Source organism: Molossus molossus, unplaced genomic scaffold (assembly GCF_014108415.1).
Source record: "Molossus molossus isolate mMolMol1 unplaced genomic scaffold, mMolMol1.p scaffold_m16_p_11, whole genome shotgun sequence".
Taxonomy (NCBI): Eukaryota; Metazoa; Chordata; class Mammalia; order Chiroptera; family Molossidae; genus Molossus; species Molossus molossus.
Window position 1 is genome coordinate 38,781,218 of NW_023425346.1, and position 18,599 is coordinate 38,799,816.

At 39.6% G+C, this 18,599-nt stretch overlaps 1 protein-coding gene across 2 annotated transcripts in view; it reads left to right on the forward strand.

Annotated features, from left to right (window-relative positions):
* GPD2 (glycerol-3-phosphate dehydrogenase 2) overlaps positions 1–18,599 on the forward strand; it is a 151,773-nt gene that overhangs the window by 33,354 nt on the left and 99,820 nt on the right. For both annotated transcript variants that reach the window (XM_036254911.1, XM_036254912.1), the window contains exon 2: positions 8,476–8,585. In XM_036254911.1, the coding sequence (XP_036110804.1) occupies positions 8,484–8,585 (102 nt within the window). In that variant the 5' untranslated portion in view covers positions 8,476–8,483. The remainder of the gene's footprint in view (positions 1–8,475; positions 8,586–18,599) is intronic.

Here is an 18,599-nt window from a genome sequence, read left to right on the forward strand (position 1 = left end):
TGCTTGTTGACCTTATTTTCTCCTTTTTTTTTTCTTTTGGTGCCTTTTGCTTGCATGTGTTAAACTCTGATTTGAACCTCTGGAACCAGCTCAACCGTTCTCTGGGCCAACTCCTCCTTTGCCCTCTTTCAAGCCTGAGGAACAGTCCTGGGCTAACCTCTTTCCCCATTCTATGTAGCAGTGTGTTTGCTCCTGAAATGATATAACGGACCCAGTAGTGCTCAGAGGGACTAGACTAGTAGGAGGCTTTTCCAAAGTACTTTCTGGCTAGAAGCTATGTGAACCAATATAAATATAGTGTTTGTCTTTCATTTTCTCTTTGTTTCCTGGTTCTGTTTCTTTTTTGTTCCTATTAGAATACTCTTTCTTTGTTAAGATTTTTTTTTTCCATCTTTTGGGTTGGACCCTTCTGGCTTGGGGTTTCCTGGTGAAATTGCTCAGAAATCGAACATGTGAAAGGCAAGGGCAAAGCTAGAGTTCGCTGCTTGCAATGTGTGACTATGTGGTGGCTTTAACTTCCTACTCAGCCGGGGTCCAAAACCTGGACATCCAGAGTCTGGGGACTCACTGTATTTCTAACTTTTCTGCCGACTGTACTTGGTTCTTTCATTTATTTTGTTTCATCAGGAGAATACTTTTCTCAATAACTTCAGAATAACCCTTTTTGTTTGTCCTTTGATCTCCTGCTCAGCGTTTGTATTTTTTACAACTATAGGTTGTCATTGTTATTGTTGTGTTTGTGGCTCTAAAAAATGATTTATTTGTTTGCTTGTTTGTTTGTTTGTTTATTTATTTATTTATTTATTTATTCATAAGGAAAATGTGAGAAGAAGGCGATTAAATGATAAAAGTGTCACCCTGGCCGGTTTGGCTCAGCGATTAGAGTGTTGGCCTGTGGACCAGAGAGTCCTGGGTTCGGTTTCCGCTAAGGGCACGTACCTCGGTTGCAGTTTGTTCCCAGCCCTGGTTGGGGTCGTGTGGATGGCAGCCACTCGATGTGTCTCTCTCATGTCAATGTTTCTCTCTCTCTCCCTCTCACTCTATCTGAAGATGAATGCAAAAATGTTCTAGATGAGGATTAAAAAAAAAAAAGATAAAAGTGTCAACTGGTTTTCCAGGACTTAGTATATTCACTTGTTTCCATTGGGATAATCTTTTGCAGATAAACCTTGGGTCTATTTCTTATCCAGACTTGGCCTAAATTCTTTTTTTTTTTTAATCCTCACCCCCGAGGACATTTTTCAATATTTTTTGTTCAGATAGAGTGGGAGGGAGAGAAAGAGAGAGAAACATCGACGTGAAAGGGACACATTGAGTGGTTGTCACCCACACGACCCAACCAGGGCCAGGAACAAACTGTAACCAAGGCACATGCCCTCAGCGGGAACTGAACCTGGGTCTCTCCGGACCGCAGGCCGACGCTCCAACCACAGAGCCAAACCGGCCAGGGCTGGCCTAAATTCTTTTTAAAAATGTTTAAAACAACCAAAAAAAGGACAATTACTTTTCAATTTATGGACTTGGACTCCTCTCTTTTTCCAAAGAAGAGGCTGATAGGCCTCTGATGCTGACTGTTTTGTTCATGTACGTCTGACAAGTTTCAGAAAAGTTGGTTGAGGCTGGCTGTGTGTTTCTGCAGGGATCCCATGATGCTGTGTGAGATATATGTGTGTAGAAATGCCTCTGTGCTTGGCTAGGAATTCCTGTGCAGCTTTTTTCTCTTCTTGTTTTTTTTCTTTTTCTTTTCTTTTTAGAGAGAGAGGAAGGAGAGGGAGAGAAAGATAGAAACATTGATGAGAGCCCTGGCCGATTTGGCTCAGCGGTTAGAGCGTCGGCCTGTGGTCTGGAGAGACCCGGGTTCGGTTCCCGCTAAGGGCATGTACCTTGGTTGCAGTTTGTCCCCGGCCCTGGTTGGTCGTGCGGGTGGCGGCCACTCGATGTGTCCCTTCACGTCGATGTTTCTCACTCTCTCTCCCTTCCTCTCTCTCCCTTCCATTCTATCTGTACCAAAAATGGAAAAAATATCCTCGGGTGAGGATAAAAAAAAATAAAAATAATAAAAAAAGAAACATTGATGAGAGAACATCCATTGGCTGCCTCCTGCATGTCCCCCACAGGGGATTGTACCCACAACCTGGGCATGCTCCCTGACCAGGAATTGAACTGGCGACCTCTTGGTGCATGAGTTGATGCTCAACCACTGAGCCACACCGCCTGGGCATCCTGTGCAGTTTTGACACTGTAAAGTCAACCTTGGGGAAAGAGAAGGTAGTAAGTGGTATGCTTTGATTGCTGCTATGTTAAGTACTTTCTCACCATATGCTTGGTGTGCCTGAATCATGATATACTTTGTTGTAGAGAAGTGTACAAAATATTTGACATCTCATCAGTTGGAATGATAAAGGGTTTGCTGAACCCTTTATCATTGTTGAAGCATGTCTATTCAAAGCACCCAGAAAGCATGACTTTTATAGTTGAAATGGGGCTGCTGGGTGGGAAGGCACTTTTGAGCTCACTCCCTCTTGTTGCATTTTGCTGTGACTTGCTGTAAATTCCACGGTTGCCTAGGACTTCCTCTGATGAGGTCCTGCATCTTTATTTTGTGAGATGCACATAACCATCTGCTGTAAGTCACTGAATTTGTATACATGTGGACCTTTAGGCCTGGCCCTTTGAGTTGTACCTTCTGTGGGTCTGATAGTGTCATGACCAAAGTAGATGAGGGGGCAGTTTTCCATGCACAGCTGTAAGGTGAGCGACTGTGCAGTTGAAGTGTAAGGAGCTTTTTGCTACTTTGAATCTGCATATGCTTATGCAAAGGGCTGCATACATCTAGATCACATCTTGGTGTTTTCATTTTATGTTTTAAATTCCTCCTTCACCTGGGTTTCTCAGTGTATGTGATCAGGGTAGCATGGAACCCTTTCTGTCTTGTTTCGAGATCATAGGTCCCGTGGACTGCAAGGCTTATGATTGAAATTACTCTTCTGAAAATGATCTTCGAGCTGTATTTCCTCCCCACTCCCCTCTCCCCAGATATACACTGACTACTCTTGTAAGGAATAGGAAGAAATATGCCTATATCTATGCTGGCAAAAGGCTCAAAGCCCTGACTAGTCCCAGTTTTTCTTAAGTTAATGGAGAGCACAGTGATTGGAAAGGAAATTGCTATTTCCACACAAGAAGCCCAAAGATAGAATTTTTGTAAAGGTGAAGACCCTGCGTGGATATCCACAGAGGAGTGATAAATCCATATGGATGGATTTTCATTTATACTAAATTGAGAGAGGAGTTAAGACTGTAAGACAGGGAGAGGAGTTTGCAGACTCTATTTCAAGAATTCAGGGGCCAGGAAGTGTGCTCTTGTTCTGGAATAAATTTGCTTGTGGGTGGTTGCAGAGGGGACCCCTCAGCTGTTTTCAGTGGGTGGTTATTTCTTGTTTTTAAGTCTAAAATGTATGGTTAAGTTATTCAAATGCATGATTTTACTGGGAAAGCAGCCTTCCATCTGAATAGGAGGAGGCAGAAAGGATGAGCGTTCAAGGGCTATTTGAAGTAGGATCTGAGTGGTTGTTCTCATTGGAGTCACTCACTGTACTTTTAAAAAATATATTTTTTCTTTATTGGTTTTAAAGAGAGAGGAAGGGAGAGGGAGAGAGAAACATTGATGAAAGAGAACATCAATTGGCTGCCTTCTGCATGCCCCCCAATGGGGATTGAGCCCATAACCTGGGCAAGTTGCTCTGACTGGGAATCAAACTGGTGACCTCTTGGTGCATGGGTCAATGCTCAACTACTGAGCCACACTGGCCGGGCAAGTCACTGTATTTTTAATGGGACTCCTAAAAGGACAGCTAAGAATTAACTTCAGCCAGGTAAATTGCAGGGTTAGATAAAAACATGGGTCAACAGACTGAGAAGTGACAAACCCAGTTTTTATTTGCCCAAGGACATGTTACTGTGTAGTAGTTATACCTGTAGTTCTAGGCAAAAGATTCCCCAAACCATACCCTCACCTCTGACTACTCTGGTGAGTTTGAGATCCACCTGTTCATCTGTTTGCTGTTTTTTTTCTAAGTAGGTATTCTGTCTATATCTCAAATTTCCTTCATTCCAAACTAAGCTCTTCTCCCTTAAACCTGCTTCTCTTTCTAAATCTTAATGTTGCAATGTTGAGGCCAGTCCCCAGTTACCAGGGTAAAATCCCTTAAGGTGTTCAGTCTCTTCCTGCTTCCTTCTGTAATCGGTTGTCAGGTCTTGCCACGGTTTCTAATTTGGTGCTGTCATTAGAGATTTCTGCAAAGCATCGATCTCTGCATTTGCACTTTTCAAATAGTCCTAAACCAGGCTCTCATTCTCTCCCTTAGGGACTATTTCATTGCCTTCCATTGGCTCCGGTGTCTTGATTATAAACCTACTCTTATGTTTCCTTCTAGGGGTTTAATGATTTCAAGTCTTATGCTTAAGTCTTTAATCCATTTTGAGTTGATTTTGTGTATGATGTAAGATAATGGTCCAGTTCCAGTCTTTTGCATGTGGTTGTCTAGCTTTCCCACCATCATTTATTGAAGAGAATATCTTTTCCCAAAGGAATATTCTTGGCTCCTTTGTAAACATTAATTGACAGTATATGTGTGCATTTAATTTTGAGCTCTTTGTTTCATTGATCTGTTTGTGCTTTTATACCAATACCATACTGTTTTAATTAGTACAGCTATATCATATAGTCTGAAATCAGGAATTATAATACTTTCAACTGTGTTTTTATTTCACAGAATTGCTTTGGCTATTGATGTCTTTTGTCTATATTAATAACACTCAATATAGCAAAATTAGTTCTAAGACAGAGTTAAAAGACAAACTTTGATTTTTAGTCCTCCAAATTGATTGTAATCCCCTTGGGGGCAATTGATACACCCACGAATATATTTAATTGAGTACTTTTTCATATAGGGTTTTGTTTAGTTGGGCTGGTATTCTTTTTTTTTTTTTTTTTTTTTAATCCTTACTCGACATTTTTTTATTTTTTGTTCAGATAGAGTGGGAGGGAGGGAGAGAGAGAAAGACATTGACGTGAAAGGGACACATTGAGTGGCTGCCATTCGCATGACCCAACCAGGGCCTGGGACAAACTGCAACTGAGGTATGTGCCCTTAGGGGGAACCGAACCTGGGTCTCTCTGGACATCAGGCCGACGCTCTAACAGCTGAGCCAAACTGGCCAGGGCTGGGCTGGTATTCTTGCAAGAGTTGGAGGGCTGGTACTGCTCTATGCAAATGCAGTAAGCACTCCTGAGTATTTATGATTTAATTAATGGACTATTAAACATGGACATCAGGCTATGCTAACTAAACTAATTTTTTGGATGATTTTCTACTTTTGGTTTTCTCAGTTTTAGTTGCAAAAGGTAAAGATTTATTGATATTCTTGTTGCCCTTTGCAGGATTACTGGTTGCAACTTTTACTTAGCAAGAAACAATCTTTTCTCTTTTGGAAATCATTGTGCGAACTTTTTTGCCTCTAATGGAATGTAAATGGATACAAGTAGTTGCAGCATATGGTTTATATTTTTCTGGTTTTACATTTCTTTCTGCGTTGAAGTGAAATTCTTACATTATCTGGCAGAAGGTTACTTACAAATATTTTGTCAGAGGGTTCTTCACTGTCTTAGCAAAACCTTACTGCCAAGGGACTGTATACTTTGGGTGAGTTTTGAGAATAGGACTTTCTTTTGGGAGTAGCAAAACAAACATGGTGTGGTTCATGGGGAGAAGTTGCCTTTTGAGGACAAAGTCAGGGCAGAACTACCAGTGCTTAAGGGCACAGACTAAGTTGTGGCTTTGTCACTTACTAGGGAGTGACCTTGGGCAAGTCTCTACTGCCTCATTTATAAAATTAGGATGTTGTAAGGTTGATGTGAGCTGATATATAGAGAGAATTAAAAACATAATACTTATTATATTAGCAAATAATAAACAGTAAATATTGTCTTTATAACATTAATCATCATCATCATCGTCATCATCATCATCATCATCATCATCATCTTAGGTGAGCCAGGTCAAGTTGATTGATTCTGTGCTTTTTTGCGGGGTGCTTTTGATTTTGAATTACTTGTAAGAGTGATTTATTCTTTACAACTAGGTCGATGATCTTATGGATGAATTTGATCACAGTAGAAATAATGATCCCCTAAGTATAGGTTATTTTATGAGATTACTAAAAAGAGAAACTCTATTGATTATAGTCAATATTATTGCTAAATTTGAAAAATAATATATCGATGCAGTTTTTTGTTAGTATTAGTGACTCATTAAAAAACCCCATGAAAATATGCCCCTTAGCAAATTTTGGTTTCAGACAAATGAAATTTAATCAATATAATAAGGTGAAAAAGGAATACAAGAACCTAGAAAACTGAAAACAACTACCTCCAAACTTAACTGGCTGAGTGATCACCTTTGCTGAAACATTTTCATTGACTATATTATGTGACATCCCTGAGTTGGCTGTGTTGATGTGTGGTATCATTTCTGAGGTCATAAATGACATTATCAACAAGGCAGAAGCAATGATACTGAGCTAAAGTAAAAAAGCTATAAAATACATCCAAGGGATCACCAGGCTGCTGTCTGTATGGGGAGGACAGATACATTGTTTAGGTAAATAAAACTAGGTCTCTGTTCTCTCGGTGCCTAATTGTCAGGGGAACCCAGTTAGCCTGGAGATAGCATGCTATCATCTCTGGGCTCCTAGGGATTCTGTTGTGTGATAGACACCCACATGAGCATTTATAGCAGTGCTAGGAATGATGATGATGAGCTATAACAGATGGGTGCCTTCCAAATTGGCTAAATTGTGGTTTCTCTTATCAGAGCACCCTTGGACATTGGGTTTGGTTTATGGTTGGCTGAATGATGAATGGAAGTCCCTAGCCAGCATGTACCTACTGTTTTGTATAACTTGGGAGAGAGAGGACGATCGGTGTAGAGAAGGGACAGTTAAGAAGAGACCTCCAGCTGTAGAGAATATACGCATGTGAAATATTTTTCTGGTGAGAATCTTAATAATAAAGATGAGTCTTAGAATTTAGGAATTTGTCAGAAGGAATGAGATCACAGTAAAAATAAAGTTTTAAGAAATGCCAACTTCTATTTTAGTATAAAATTTATAGTATTCCAAAATAAATTTTCTGTAGAATTATAGTTACCAACTGCACTGCAATTCTTTGTTTTAGGACCCAAACATTTTAGCTATCATAATTTACATCAAGATACTATATGTTCTTTATTATCCTAAGTTAAAAATGACTTCATATTAAATACTTTCCCGAGTCATGAAATATCTGTAGAGTGTAAGATGTGTTGTCCAGACAGGTCAGACCTCCGCCCATTCAGGAGAATAGGGTGGTGACTTCCCAGAAGGATGTGGGTGTGCCACCTGCTGTTTTGAATAAAAGTCTTAGGCAGGTAGTATGGACTGTAGGTTAGAATTTTTTTTATGTGATTGTACAGTGTTATCTTTTTTTTTTTGTTTAGCAGAACAAAGGCTGGCATGAGACTTTTTGGTGGAATTTTTATGTTTTTGATTGTTTCTGAAAAGTAAAGAATATTTAAGTCTTCAAAAAAATCCTTAAAATAATTTCATGTGTCTAGTAGCAGAAATATTTTTACAAAAGGTGAGAAGAAAGACAGTTAAGAGCTAACACAATGCAAGACTGGAAGTATACAGGGAGCACAAAAGCGTACTTGGTCTGGGGGGTTTCCCTTGAAATTGGGGTGTCATGCAACTCTCGCTAGAGATAACTTTTTTTTTTAAAGTTTCTTCAATGAAAGGAGCTTCAGCAGTGTTACACGGTCACTTTGTGAAAGGATCAAGGCATGGTTTCCCGTGGCTTTTTGTCTGTAAAGTGTAGACTCTTTTAGGGATAGAAATGTAAGTGGGTGGGCTTTGGGCTCTAGTGAGAACTTCATTAGGAAGGGGAACACTCAGGGAGTTGTACCACAATTTGAATTAAACACTTGCCAAAGAGCCTGAAGCAGGCATGACATTCATTGTCATGTTGAGTGACAGAAGACTTCCACCAGTTCTCCTGTGGACAGGATTAGCGGTTGAATAAATCTGCAAGGACAGTGTGCAGTTTTGTCAGATATACAATGACATTTCTTTTCACAGCTCTCTTGACTTTATGCTGTTTAAATATCCTCGGTTGTCCCTTAATTTGCTTTTCTTTCTTTAATTCCTGTTGGAAGGGAACTTTCTGTAGAGTCAGTTCCCATGTCTAAGTTTTTTTTTGGTTTATTGTTTTTGAATGGTAATACTCAAAATGGCATGTTAGTTAGTAACTTCCTTATTTTTTCTTTTCTAGTTTAACATAGTTTCAGAATCTACATGTCTCTTTATTATTCGGACTGTTCATGCAATAAAAATCCTAATTAACCTTTTTTGTTTCCTTTTTCTTTTCTTTTTTTGTAGGCTAAGAAATGGCATTTAAGAAGGCAGTGAAAGGGACTATTCTTGCTGGAGGAGGTGCTCTTGCAACTGTTCTAGGCCTCTCTCAGTTTGCTCATTACAGAAGGAAGCAAGTAAGTCATGGTACCTGTATTGATCATACTTTGAAACTTAAATCCATTCAAGAACTGTGCATGGGGTGTGTGCATGCTGATGGTTTTGTGTAGAAATGACTGTCTCAGCTTGATCTGAAAGACACTAACTTAGAATACTGCCTTCATGACCCCCGAGAACATTGTGTGTCTTGTTTTTAAAAAGTAGATTTCTTTATCAGAAAGCATTATATAATTTAGCCTCTGTTTTGGTTTTAAAAAGCTGCTTCATTTCCGAGTGCCCTCGTTTGTTCATTTAGACTTTCCTCATTTAATCCTTCCAAATGTCTGGACACCTTCCACGTTCCTGCCAAGAGTTCGTCTTATTAGAAGGCAGGCAGCCGAGAAAGGAAGTGGAAAAGAAGGAGTCTATGTCAAAGGCCCAAATTGAATCTTGTTTCTGTTTCTGGAAGGTTTATGTGGTATTACTTTATATTTGGTAAAATTTTTATGGGGAAAGCCATGAAAATGAGATTGGTAATGAAGTTTCCAAATAATTTAAAGGGTTCAGTTTATTTTTATTTTATTTTTTCCCCCTTTGGAGAAAAAAATGTACTACAATTATGCCTTGCCATAGTTCAAATTAATGCCAGGAAATAATATTGGTGAATGGTTTTTTTTTTTTTTTCAGGATTGGTAGTCATGTCAATAGTCATTATAAGTCCCCCATGACCTAAGGATATTTTGTGATACCAGCTGGATGGTGTATTCTCTCTTTCTCTCTCTCTTTTTGGGTGGTGCATTCTCTAAGCAAAGATGGAAGTGAAGGAATTTGGGAAACTATTTGTAGCTGGGTTATCTATGAAATATCAATATTTTACATTTTTGTGAAAACCTTTAAGCCATGATTGTCTTACACTGGTTGTTTTGGTTGCTTTCAGCCACAGGGTATAGAGCCAGCCACTTGCTTGGAGTCCCATGTCCTGAATGGGAAATACCACTTTAAAAACTCATATTAGGAACAATCAATTTGCTGGCTTATAGTTTTTTTTTTTTTTTTAAGTTTATTTTTAGTGATTCTTCCTAAAGATGGATAATACTGAACAGGTTACACTAATCTTTTTCATTCTTAACTTGGAGCACATACCTTAAGGTTTCCCCAGGTATATATGTTGCAGGTATTATTAATTGCCTCGCTTGTTATTGAAACTTACCTGTACCTATCGATAAGTTTTGATGCACACTACTTTCTTTTAAAATGTCTTGGTTTCTTAAAACTGGGTGTGAAAAGACGTCACTTCTGTGAGGCTGTTTGTGAAGTGCAGTTTTATTCGGGGCTGGGGCTTTAGTGGGTTGGGTTTCTTCTGCCATCCCAAAGCAGTGCTCTCTGTAATGATACTGGAAAATGCCAGTGTCAAAGGTTATGGCATTTACTATGGTGCGTTGTTGCTAAATTTGTACATGGTTTATGACTTAACCACAGTAAGCGTGTTCTACCTCAGAGTTTGTAACTTAACTTTGTACCAGGGTAATGCTGGTTTTTTTTTTTTTTTTTAATGTTTGGTTTCTCTTTAATTTCAAAGAATAGAATTAACAGTTGACACTGTCTCCAATCAATCCAGTCAGAGGTGAATTTTAATAATTAAAATCAAAGGCAAACAAGGGACATTTTGTCATTTTCTTCTTCCTCTGTTAGACATACTGACCGCCCTAATAGCTAAAGTGAAACAGATACCAGCAGTTCGAGTCATTTATAATTTTAAGCTGACACGTGTTTTTGAGAAAAATCACCATAGGCAGATTCAATCAATGAGTTGCATAAGTTATGCAGCCAAGAATGTGTGCATTCTTTTGTGGTGATTCCTGTCCCTTTAAGCCACTGCCATGAGCATATTTTGGGTAGCAGGTTGAAATATAGCCATAGGATTGGCAAGAAGAGAGAGAGAGAGAGAGAGAGAGAGAGAGAGAGAGAGAGAGAGAGAGAGAGAGGTGGGCAAGGGAGAAGAGGAGACCAACTCATTTGAGCCATTGACATAAAATGACCACCGGCCTCAGCTGTCTGCTCTCGGAAAACATCTGCCAATCAGAACCATGCTAGGCAGGAAAATTTTCCTGACTTCAATAGTCAACAAAAATCTGCCCCTTGATATCCATTATATGGCAGAATTTTGCAGAAGTGTGACTTTAAAAAATGTTCCTTTAAGAAAAAAATGTTTTTAGAGAGAGCGGAAGGAGAAATACAAACACTGATTAAGAGACAGACATCAATCGGCTGCCTCCTGCACGCCCCCTACTGGGGATTGAGCCCACAATCCAGGCATGTGCCCTGACTGGACTCAAACCTAGACCTTTCAGGCCATGGGACAACACACTGCCCCACACCGGCTGGGCTCCATTTTTTTTTTTTTTAAACAGAGCAGTGCTTTATAGTATTAGCTTGTGTTTACATATTTTTTCCCCCAGTTTTCTAAGATAATTCCAATGGATAAACTCTCCTCCTTTAAGAATAAGTTGGTGTTGAAAGCCCAAGATACTGATATATGGGAAAGCTGTCTGTTGAATTTATGTTTCAGGCACATTTTGCTGGCATTTCTGTACCCACAGTTCTGTCTCCCCTGGCCCTCAGCTTGTGCTCAGTTGATATTCCCAGTACCAAGCTTCCTTCCTAAAATGCAGACAGCGGTTGTATGCAAAATACAAATGGGTTGATTCTAAAAGTTGAGCAGTCATTAAAGCACATTTGGTAATGGGATAGTGCTGTATGGGTTTAGGTGCCAAGTCAGTTAAATTAGCTTATATTTGCAAGGGGAAGAGGTTTTTGAAGGAAAACTATCATATACTTTTTTTTTTTTTTTTTAATGAAACAGGAAACAGTGCAATTAAGTAAGGGGTAGTATACTTCCCATGTACCCAGTTGTTTAAATAGGGGAAAAAGGCATTTGCGGAAATGCTGGCATTTCTGGAGGCAGGCGACACATGATTTTTGGTCTCACTTCACTTTGTAGTGTGGCTTTCCTCAGGCAAGCACATTGTTTTACATTTATAGTATGTTTTTCAATGGTGAATAGTGTCCACTGTTGATCCAAGTGAAGCCCATATATATATGTATTTTTTTTTTCTTTAAGATAAATGAAGTCGGATTTAGAAGGGATGGTCATGACCTAAGGAGAGAGCTGTTATTAGCGTTACTGTTTTCTTTTGGAGCCAGGCAAGCGGACTCTTCAGTTCCACGGCGGAAGCTGGCAGGGAAAGGAGACGATGTGGCTGCCTTCGACTGTGTCCACCTGAGGGCAGGAGGGGTCTGGCCACAGGGCACCCCCACTCCAGACCCCTTCCTTTACTCATGCAGGGCTTGAGTGGTCTTGAAGAGGTTTTCTGTTCATTTCATACCCCTCCCTTCGTTTATTTTCTCACCCACAAGTAGGTGACTAAGTTTCCTCAAAGGCTTTTTGATTTTTCCTTTCCTCTGCCCGGACTGGCCGTGTGTCAGGGGACAGGGGCTTGGTTGTAGGGTACACCAGGGATGTAGCAAGCAAGCAGCTTCTGCAGTGGTGTGCAGATTTTCAGGACCAAAGTATTTGTCACTTCCTATTTAGTGTAGGTCTGTTTACTAATACACTTTTAATGGGAAGACACTTAGAAGACATTGAATCTTCCTCTCAGGATAAGATGCTCTTCTTGTGATTCCTTAATATCTAGTGAAAGAACAATATTATTTTGTGAAAGACTCCACCCCCTTTATATCTAATTCCAAGCTGATAGGAGAATGGAGTAGTGAGAGGGGGTTAAAATGAGGAGAGAGGGCCTGGGTAATTTTAAGCTGCTGAACAACCTTAGTGAGGGGAAGCGTGTGAAAGTTGGGGCTCCAGGGGGCGGGAAGGTGGGGTTGGCCAGGGAGAGAGAATGGGCCAAAATAGGCGGTAGTGCAAAGATTCAATGAGGGGTCCCCCAGGCTTTTGTCTTTTTATAATAGACCAAGGGCATTTTTGGAAAAACAAATTTTGAAAACTCAGCATTTATTTCATACGTGCTATGTCCTAACTGGAAACATTGGTGTGCTAGTGTGGGTTTCTTTTCAACCCCAGTGGTATGGTTGATGTAACAAAGACCTATTTAGGGCTGAGGGTGGGCCCGCTCATGTAACACATGCTGGGTTTGTTCCATCGCCCACTCTGAGTGTGTGGTGGGCTTTGTGAACCACCGAGAGCTTTCTCAGAGCCCGGATGTGAAAGTCTTCTCTCTTTTTCTGCCCCAGACATAGGCAGGGAGCAGGCTTCAAAGTATGGAAATCAAGGTTTCTTTTCAGTGTGAGGAGTGATATTATTAGGATCAAGGAACATGGAGAAGAACATGGAGATTTCGTTGATTGATGTTGTGTTCCTGAGCAATGTAACAGAAAGAACATGAGCAAGATCTTTATTTTTCTTTTATTTACTTATTTTTATCCTCACCTGAGGACATTTTTCCATATTTTGATCAGATAGAGTGGGAGGGGGAGAGAGAGAAACATCGACGTGAAAGGGACACATCGAGTGGCTGCCACCCGCATGACCCCACCAGGGCCGGGGACAAACTGCAACCGAGGTACGTGCCCTCAGCAGGAACCGAACCCAGGTCTCTCTGGACCGCAGGTCGACGCTCTAACTGCTGAGCCAAACCGGCCAGGGCATGAGCATGATCTTTAAAGCAGTCTGCAGGCTGCCCGTGTCTAATACCTGGCTCTGTTCTTAAGAACTCAGCGACTATGGGGACATTTCTTAAATTCCCTCAGCCTCGTTTTCTCCCTTCTGTAAAATGAGGAGAAGAATGATACAGCAAGTCTTTGCTAGGTTTCATGAGTTTAAGTGAAAAGATGTATAAGGAAATCAATTTTTTCATAGGCTAATTGATATAAATAAGAGTTAAGTTCCTATGAATGAATCTTGAGAATAGTATGCTAAGTGAAATAAGTCAGATGGAAAAGCACAAGAACCATATAATTTCACTCCATATGTGGGATATAAAATAGAAAGCAACAAATGAAAACAAACAAAACCAACTCGTAGACTCAGATAACAGCAGATAACTCAGATAACAGCACGAAGGTTGCCAGAGGAAAAAGGGTGGGAGAGGTCGAAGAGGGTAAAGTGGGTCAGATGGTGATAAAAGGAGACTGGACTTTGGATGGAGAGCACACCATGCACCATACAGATGATGTGCTATAGAACTGTACACTTGAAACTTATGTTGTTAACCAGTGTAAGACCAATCAATTTAATTGCTTTATAAAAGAATTAAGTTCCTATGGCATCGCATCAATGTTGCAACAAAGTGACGTTATTTGAGGACCTGCTGTACTTCCCTCATAGGGCTGTGGAAGGGTATTCAAGCCTGGGAGAGATTCTGGAACATAGTAAGCTTTCAAAAACCGTTAGCTATTATTAGGTTCCCAGGTGATAGGAATATTAAGTGTGGCTGTCGTTGGCAAGAAAGTTGTTCTTGTCACCAGGAATTCTGGCATTCAGGGTTACTGGCAGGTTAGTGGCAAATGGTGTGCCCTTCGTCTGAGGTTGTGTGAGAATGGCTAGAGAACAGGTACACAAACACCCTTTTGTTTTCTCTTCTCCTTGCTTTCTGATCTGAAGATGAGCCAATAACCATGTGGACAATCCCAATTATTGACTTAAACTCTTTTCCAGAAGTTGTAACTTTCCTGAAGTTTCCACTTTTTTTTTTTCTTTATTGATTTAGAGAGAGAGGAAGGGAGAGAGCGGTAGAAAACATCAATGAGAGGGAACATCTATTGGCCACCTTCTGCATGCCCCCCACTGGGGATCAGCCCATAACCTGGGCATGTGCCCTGACCGGGAATCGAACCTGTGACCTCTTGGTGCATGAGTCAACGTTCAACCAGTGAGCTATACTGGCCGCGCACCGCATTTTTTTTTAAACTACTTAGGCTTATATGAGTTATAGCAGATTCGATTTATATTGGCTGATACATTCCTAATAAGTTATGTGAAAATATAATCTTTTTGATAAATTAGTTAATATATAATACAATGCTGTTTATTGAAATTCTATGGAGAAACATTTAAATAACAAACAATATTTTAAAAAGTTCTAACATTTTTCAGTAAATCAGAATTTTTCTATATCATTTTAGCTTGAAGTATAAATACAATTAAACTTTTTCTTTCCTAATGTAGTAATAGTTGTTGATGACAGGATCTGTGTGCTTTGCAAAACAGTGTCTCACTTTGTAAGAGACAGCAATTATACTTAGAGTGGCTTTCTAAATACTGCAGTTCATCTTGCTTTGTGTATTAATTAAGGGAATGTGGAAAAAATGATAGTGGCAATGTGTTAGGTGGGTTGAATTATAGGTAAACCTATGCCACCTTTGCTGTTAATGTCATCAAAACCTATGAGGAAAAACATTTATGCTAATACATAAATAGTTAAAATCCATAGGAATTTTGAGGACATTATTTTAATTTTAGTTTTTTTCAATTTATTACTTGTCAGAGAGTCTGATAAACCAGGCCTTGTGATTGGTAGTACCAATGACTCCAAGTTCAAAAGGTTGACAAAGCAACAAAGAATGGAATGATCATATCTAGTCAAAGAAAGATATACTCTGAGTCTTATTTTAATGGATCCCCAGATGAAAAGACATTTAGCTTCCTGAAGGTGTCTTTTATACAAGCGATGCTGGGTTTTGGTGAGCTTGTTACTGTGCACAGGTTATACAAGTTTTAGAAACTCTAGTTTCTTCATAAGGTAAGGATGATGTCACTTCACTCCCAGCTCTTTCCCCTGCCAAGCACGGACTGAGTGAGTATGCAGAAGCCAGTGATCACAGTGTCTGACACATAGGTCTTTAGTATCTATGGTACTTCTTCCCCTTTCCATGATATAGGATATGAACATTTGAAATAGACCTAGCCTTGTTAGGTATAATAAAAAAATATAACACCAGGTTTCTTTAAATAGCTGAGCTTTTTTGGTTGACATTAGATTGCGTATATTAATGGCTGGACAGAGAAACTGGTAGATGTCAGAGAATCTTAAAGTTCAAATGAGTAAGAATAGAAGGGAAACTAGCATCGTAAGTGTAACACCAAATGCTGGTGAGGATGTGGAGCAATAGGAAACCTCGTTGATTGCTGGTGAGGATGTAAAATGTTTGGCGGTTTCATACAAAGCTAAACATGTTCTTACCATATGATTCATCAAGTACAGTCATTGATAGTTACACAAGAAGAGCTGAAAACTCATGTCCACACACAAACCTGCACATGGATGTTTGCAGCTTTATTTACAACTGCCAAAAACTTGGAAGCGACCAAGATGTCCTTCAGGAGGTGAATGGATCAATAAGCTGTGGGTCATCCAGACAATGGAATATTATCCAGTGCTAACAAGAAATGAGCTACAAACCATGAAAAGACACGGAGGAACTTGAAATGATATTACTAAGTGAATAAAGTCACTGTGAAAAAGCTACACACTATATGGTTATAACTATATGACATCTGGAGAAGGAAAACTCTAGAGACAGTAAAAAGATCAGTGGTTGCCAGGGGAGTGTGTGGGCAGATGCACAGGGTGTGTGTGAGCAGAACACAGAGGATTTTAGGGCAGGGAAGCTACCCTGTGTGATATCATAATGATGAATATATGTCATTATATACTTGTCCAAACCCGCAGAATGTACACCACCAAGAGCGAACCCTAAGATAAACTATAGATGCAGATGATTGTGATGTGTCAGTGTGGGTTCATCCTTGGTGGAAAATGTGCCATTCTGGTGAGTGATGTTGACAATGGGGAGGCTATGCATATGTGGGGGCGAGAGGGATGTGAGAAATAACCTTGATTTTCCTCTGTTTTGTTGTAAACCTAAAACTGCCCTAAAAAAAATCTTTTGCAAAATATACTTAAAATCTTAAACATAGCCTCTGGAACACGATGTCAATTATGGAAATATAAATTATAAAAATTTCACTTTAGCATCACTTTTCAGTAGTATCTTGATGGAATACAACTGCATATATATATATATATATATATATATATATATATATTTTATCCTCACCTGAGGACATTCTTGCTTCAGATAGCAGAAAGGAGAGAGGAAGGGAGAGAAGAGAGAGAAATATTGATGTGAGAGAGACACATCGACTGATTGCCACCCACAGGACCCCACCAGGGTGGGGACAAACTGCAACCGAGATACGTGCCCTTAGTGGGAACCCAACCCGCGGGCTGATGCTCTAACCACTGAGCAAAACCGGCCAGTGCACAACTGCATATATTTTAAACACCCTTAATATCTTTAAGATTTTAGCCTTAGTTGTAAATATTGTTCTGTTTCCTAAGCTAAAGTATATCTGTGGTTCGAAATTAGTACAACTTTTCTTGAGCACTTATGTAGCTGAAATTATGTGACATGTTTGCTTACCAGATTGCTTTTAACTTCATGAGTCAATTCAGGCTCCCAGACTTGTTTGTTCTCTCTGAGTAAATAATCTTCCATCTCCAGAGGCAATTTTCATAGTCTCATAAACAGTCTTTGTCTTTAAAAAAAAAAAAAAAAAATCTTACAAAGTACTGTAATAGCAGCTGTTCTTAAATGGTCTTCATTTTTGTTGATTTTAACGTTTAGGTGGAAACTGTATTGTTAGATACCATATGAAGAATGTATGTTTAGGAGGAGAAAGGACTAGCGACTGAATAATAGGGTTCTGGGTTCTACTTGCCTGTTTAAGCGCCATCAGCATCAGTGCTTTGAAATATGAAGGAGGAAATATCTCTGCACCGTGGTTCGGAGGGTCTTGCATTTGATGACCTGTCCTTTTGAAGTTTTATCTCTATGGCTTTTTTCCCTCCTGTAAATGATGGGGCCTCATCCATCACAGGAAGATTCTGAACCATGTATGGAATACATGCAAAGTAGGCAAGTTGTGAATCTTTGAATGCTAAACATATCTCATATTTGTGTACGTAGTGGAGTAAGCTAATTGGTGTAATAAACAACGCCCAAAGCTCATCACAATGAAGCTTTATTTCGCCCCCACATTACAGTTTAGTGTGGCTAGGTTGGGGACTTGTTTCTTGCAATTATTGAGAAACACTGTTCCTTTAGTCTAGTGGCTTTTTGACCTACTGGATCATTTCCAGCCAACTGTAAAACACGGTGGGAATTGTGATCCAGTAGTGTTTTCTGGAAGAAGAAAAAAAGTTTGGTTAAGCATCCAGCCATTACATTCATGTCCTGACTTTAGTTTCTGATGTGTTTGACAAATGAGCTATATTTCTTTTGATGAGTTTTATTGTAAGAGTTTATGCCACAGACTCTATCATTCATTTACTTCTCTTGTTTAGAATCCCATGCATAGATTCGTGGAAGAACTGTGGTATTTTTTCCTCCTAGAAACACAACTAAATATATTGAGGCTATGTCTGATATATGAAGCTTGGTGAAGATTCTGAATACACTGTGTTTTCGATAAGGCCAGTCGAAACTATTCTTAACTACTCTATCTGGTTAACTGTTCCTTCAGAGGCATGTTTCATCAAAGCACTAAAATTATGCAGACAGAGTTGGAAATGTTCTCTGAAGAGCATCCTATCATCTTCCTTATAATTTTGGTTTTTGTTTAACACTTGGCTCCCAAAGTGGGGCCATGGCAATATCTTCGAGTTCTAACTCACACCAGGCCTTCAGGAGCTCGTGATGCTATTTTCCTGCTGTCATACATCAGCGAGGTTAACTGTATGCTACAGGTCACACCGTGAGTCAACGCCTGAGCTATGATTAGCGTTGACAGCTGGTGAGCTTCTAGGCTGTTGCTAACTGAGCAGCACTGACATTCATTTTGATTTGACTTTGCATTTCATTTTCAACTATTTATTCATTTTAAGGTCTCTTTAAGAAACTTTTTAGGGATATTGTGGGGCTGAGGAAACTTTCTATAAATGTCTTGGGGAGAGTCCTTTAGCTTTTCTCTCCTCCTCTTCCAGCCTAATAGTTAAGTTGTGTTTCTGTTAGAAAGGCTTCCTCTAGGTGGA